The 5,457-nt window shown below is 42.2% G+C and overlaps 1 protein-coding gene across 1 annotated transcript in view; it reads right to left on the reverse strand.

Moving 5' to 3' along the window:
- LOC123242010 (interleukin 1 receptor accessory protein) overlaps positions 1–4,978 on the reverse strand; it is a 110,617-nt gene extending 105,639 nt beyond the window's left edge. The window contains exon 1 of the mRNA XM_044669505.1: positions 4,915–4,978. Coding sequence (XP_044525440.1) covers positions 4,915–4,978 — 64 coding nt within the window. The remainder of the gene's footprint in view (positions 1–4,914) is intronic.
- Positions 4,979–5,457: the final 479 nt, after the last annotated feature.

The raw sequence follows: 5,457 nt of genomic DNA on the forward strand, positions 1-5,457 counted from the left end.
CTAAGGTTTGCAAAATGTATTTATATACATTATTTCATTTTTATCATCAACCTCAAGGCTTATTCTTTTGGATTCTTTTATGTGGATGCTCTGTAGATGAATTACTTGTTAATGGGAAAACAGTTTTCCACCTCTCTCAGCTCCCTAGAAAGTTGTTTCTGTAGATTTCTGGCATAATAAAGTTCATAAAGGTCCTAGGTTACATCCTAAGTAGTAATAGGTGTTGGGGATTATTTGAAAGGAAGTAACATGTTCCTTCATAAGCATTCTATTGTTCTTACATTGCCTCAGGTAGTGTGAACTTTTTTTTTTTTATTTTGGATTGCAAAGTTTGTTTTAGTTAAGGATTTTGGGTCATTTATTTTTATTCGTGTCCAACTCTTTGTGACCTGGTTTGGAGTTTTCTTGGCAGAGAAACTGGAAGTAGTTTGCCATTTTCTTCTCTAGCTCATTTTATAGATGAGAAAACCAAGGCAAATAGAGTTAGGTGACTTGTCCAGGGTCATAGAACTAGTAAGTATCTGGGGCCAGATTTGAAGGAAGGTGAATTTAGGATTATACTTGCTAAAACTCAAATGAAATCACTCTACATTTATTATTAGTATTTCAAATGAATTTATTGTGTATATAATTATTTTAATAAGTGTATAAGGAGTGAATAGACCTAGATTTTGGCCACAACAATATTGGAATATAGCGCTGTGTCCTTAGCAGGTTCAGAAGCAACTTGATATTGCAGATAAAGCTCCATACTTAGAGTTACAACCACCTGAGTTTGTTTCATACCTCAACAACTTACTATTTCTGTGGCCCATTATGAGTCATTTCACTTCCTTTGAAGTTAAGTTTCCTCATCTGTAAAATGTGGATTTGTACCCAATATCAAAAGTTTATTTTAGTTCTCACTTTATGATCCCATTGTCCTAAGCTACCTGGAATTAGGCTCTTAGGGCTGAAAAAACTCTTAACTTTCATCCACTTCAGACCCTACATATTACAGATGAGAAAACCAAAGCATAAGTGTCATTCTCAAGGTCACAAAAAATTACCAGCACAACCAAGGCCTGGTTTTTCTGTCTCGTATGTTAGTAACTTCTACCTTCCTTTCTTCCTTCCTTCCTTCCTTCCTTCCTTCCTTCCTTCCTTTCCTCCCTTCTTTCTCTTTACCTTTATCTTCTGTTTTGGTATCAATTCTAAGAAAGAGGGTCTAGACAAGGACTAGACAATTGGGGTTAAGTGACTTAGCCAGGACCATATAGCTAGGAAGTGTCTGAGGTCAGATCTGAATCCAGGTTCTCCCAAATGCAGGCCTGGTGCTCTATCCACTGTGCTGCTCCCTCTTTTTATTAATATTCTCCTAATCTCTGTCCCTGCATCATCTCTCCTTTCCTCAATCTATTTTCCACCCAGTTGCCAGAATGCTCCTCCTTACCCTCCCCCTCCTCCCTCCTCAGCCCTCATCTATTCAGACAACATCAAAGGCTCCCTATCACCTCCCCCATCGGAGAGAATCTCACTTTCTCACTTTGGTTCTTCTCTGCCTCTTCAAGGTATTTGTTTTCTTTTGCCTTCCCACATTGTACATATTCTTTGTGGCTGTCTAATCACGTTTAACTCTGTGAACCCATTTAGGGACTTCCTGGCAGAGAAACTACAGGGGTAGTATTCCTTCTGCAGGGGATTAAAGCAAAGAGAGGTCAAATGACTTGCCCAGAGTTACATAGTTTATAAGTGTCTGAGGCCAGATGTGAATTCCGGTCTTTCTGAGTCCAAGGGGAGCCCTCTATCCACTGAGCCACCAGCTGCCTCACTACACCCTCTACATATGAGTCTAAATGAGCTGTCTAAATAAGCCTATTTGCTGATCCTGGATATCACCTTTCTCAGCCTCCTCTGCTCTCTGACTGCATTGCTCTAGGAGAGAGTCCCCAAATCCTCCTAAATCCTTCCTTTATAGAAGGCAGAAATTGACCTTCCAGTTACCCCAACCCTTTCCAGCATCCTTTTGTGGGTGGTCTTCTCTCTTAGATTGTAAACTCCCTGAGGGCAGGCACTATATTTCTTTCCTTTTGTTCTTTGTATCCCCAGAGCTTAGAGGTGTGGGGCAGGAGGTAGGCACTTAACAAATGTTTGGTGATTTGATTTGAATTGCTTTCCCTGGATTTCTTCAAGAATCAACTTAAATCATACCTTCTAAAGGAAACGTCTCCTTGTATTGGCAATGATTTCTAGTCCCTTCCATGCTGCCACTGCTTCCCATCTAATTCAGTCGGTATCTAGTATGCCTGTAATCATCCACATCAGTGCTGATTCCCCTACTGGATTCTTGAGAGCAGGTATGCTCTCTGTCTTTCCTGGGAACCCTGGCACTTAGTACAGTGCCCAATTCATCATCTGTCATCACTGATGCTTTGGAATTCATTAGTCGATGAACACGAGTGTTTTGGCCTGCCATGACATCAGTCATCTGAAGCTGGAGTCCAGTCAAGCTCTCAGATTTTTTATGTCGATTTAGCTATGTCTGCCCACATAATGCTCATGTTGAAAATATCAGATTCCCAAATGTAAGAATTGACATGGATCCTTTGTGAAATCAGAGCCCCTGGCACTCCTCCCTATCTAGGTCATACATTTCCAAGATGGCTTTAATATCTAATATTATAAATAGTCACAAGAGGGTCAATGACTGACACAAGCTCAGGGAAGATCCAGGTCATTCTCCCTTACAGAGAGAAGGGGGAGGAGGGGGAGGGGCCAGAAATCAAATGACTGTTCCTTCCTTTCAAAGCTAGAAACTCCATCTGCATGATATTAAGTATTTGTTCTTTTTATGGGTCCATCCTAGAGTGAGAATGAAAAACAACAGAAGGGAACTCATCTATTGAGTGTTACAATGGCACCCTTGAGATACTAAGAGAAGGGAAGGAAGATTTTCAGTACAATGCATCAATCCAGAGAGGATTGATGAGAAAACATTGCCAAGAGTTGCAGAGAATGAGAAATAGAAGAAGTACTGTGCCCCGATTCAGGAAAGAAAGGACTCAGTCTAATGACATCCTGAAACTTTCAAAATCCAGTAATCCGAAGGCTTTTTAAATCTGGAATCCTCCTTAAGGTACCCCTGCTTGCAGAATTCACCATAACCAAAACATCTAAAACATAGATCTTACCCATGAGAATGTGGATCTGGAGGGAATGAGGTAAGTGTACAAACCTCCTAGGGGGAATTGTTCCAACTGGGGCACAAGGATGAGCCAACAGTCCATGGAAGGGAAAGACATGCAAATAGGTAGGGAAGCCAGGTGGATCAGCTTCAAGGATGCTCAGCTCAAGTCCATATTTCAGCCACCATAAGGGAGTGAATGAAACGGAGACATCATTTCATAGATGCCCAGAAGGAGAGGTTAAAGGGCTCCAATAGTCATTGGCAAGTCAGTTACAATTAGCAGAATTTATAGTCTCATATGAACAGGCTAGCCTGAATACCAATGAGTTATCAGCAAAGAATCCTATATCATGGATTAGACAATAAAGTGAAAGATGATGGCAAAGGGGATGTAGTATACATGTTTCAGCAACAGAAGGTATGACCGTGATAAGGACATTGAGCTACGAACCATAATATTCATGCATTCTCCATTTGGGACAATGACTAGGAATGAATTAGTATAACATAGCATCACCATCTCCATCCCCAATGTTTCAGAGATCTCAGTGCTATACGAGATATAATCAGTTACAAAGCGAAGGAAATTGTTTGCACTGGAAGGAGCAACCATCAGCACTGGCATCACGAACTCACCTAGAAGCCAAATGCCACCTTAGTGAATTCTCTAGTGGGTGAGCTTTCCAAGAGGATTCCTCAGGGCAAGGTTTCTGGAAGGAGAAAACCTCTAATGCTTAGGCTATACACTGAATTATATAGAGATATAGCCTTAATCTCTTGGTAGCCATCAGGAGTGCTTCCAATTTTCAGAATGAGGGATGGCTGCTATGACTCAGGTTAGGCTTTGCCAAAGGGCTTGGATTTTTGGGAACCATCTAGGGCAGTGCTTCCCAAACTTTTTTGGCCTCCCGCCCCCTTTCCAGAAAAAATATTACTTAGCCGCCTGGAAATTATTATTTTTTATTTTAATAGCAATTAAAAGGAAAGAGAAATGCACCTGTGGCCATCGCCGCTCCCCCTGGATCGCTGGAGCACCCACCAGGGGGCAGTAGCACCCACTTTGGGAATCACTGATCTAGGGTAATGTTGGCAAATCTATGACAAATCTGCCAGAGTGTGCCAGAGTGGGATGCTCCATTCCCCATCTCCATATGTACCTGAGGACATTTCTCACATCACCTGCCTCTCTGCCCAGTAATCCAATGGAAGAGCTTCCTCCCTCCCCTGTCTGGGGTAAGGTGAGGGGCTCGCATGGCAACAGGGTTGCCGTTTGGGCACTCAGTCTCTAAAAGATTCACCATCACTGATGTAGGGACACTGAGAGTGCCTCTTCTCAAAGAGCTATGCATTTAAATCACACAGGGTTAAAGCAATTAAGAACCACCCAGATTCATTGTAATGTATCCTCAATATCAATCATGGTCCAAATATCTGTTTACCTACTGGACTCCAGATAAGTACTGAAGGTGGGCAAAATGACAGGGAAGAAGCACCTGGCATTCCTAAGTACTATCTCCTGGTCCTGGCCAGAATTTGGCTTATTAGTACTTAAGAGGGTTCCTGGCACAGAGTAAGTATTTAATAAATAAATGATTGGTTGATTAATTAACACTGAATTTGCAACAAATCAAGGCTCTCTAAAGAAGTGATGCTACAGTCACACAGTAGAATGACCTTCCTATGGAGGAGTCCCGGGTTGGCTGCGGCCCCTCCATGTTAAGAAACAAGCCCAGAAGGGGGCCACTTACCTGAGGCGCTGCTTTGCGGGGTCCCAGCAAGCAAGAACAAGATGGGGAACCAGAGAAGTTCCATCCTGTCAATACAAGCAGAGAAAGAAGACCCTCATTAGTCTCAATTTCTTAAAAAGCTTTTGCCCTCTCCTCAGCTTTCCAATTTCAGACAATTGAAATTTTCCCTTTTTCCCATTCTTTTCTGGCTCCTTTCCACATGCGTCCATGGCCTAGAGACAGACACTTTTCTTCAATGATGAATGGAGTGCCTAAAAATCCTGAATCTACAATTTTTCGGAAGCCAATTGCACTCAGCATTTACATTAAGGGGAAATGAATAAACCTTCAGCTCAACACCCCCTTTCCTCCCTTTCTTCATTAGAAAGGAATGTTGATGAGACAGGAATCCAATTTCTATACTCTTTGACCTCTCAGCAGCTTTAGTGGCCTGCCGGTAGGAACAGCGCCAGGGCCTTCTGGGACACAGATGACAAGACAGAAGGCCTGACCCCCTGACCAGTTCAGAGCAATATGTCCTATCTCTCTGTCCTTAACATTCAT

This window comes from Gracilinanus agilis, chromosome 3 (genome assembly GCF_016433145.1).
Source record: "Gracilinanus agilis isolate LMUSP501 chromosome 3, AgileGrace, whole genome shotgun sequence".
Classification (NCBI taxonomy): Eukaryota; Metazoa; Chordata; class Mammalia; order Didelphimorphia; family Didelphidae; genus Gracilinanus; species Gracilinanus agilis.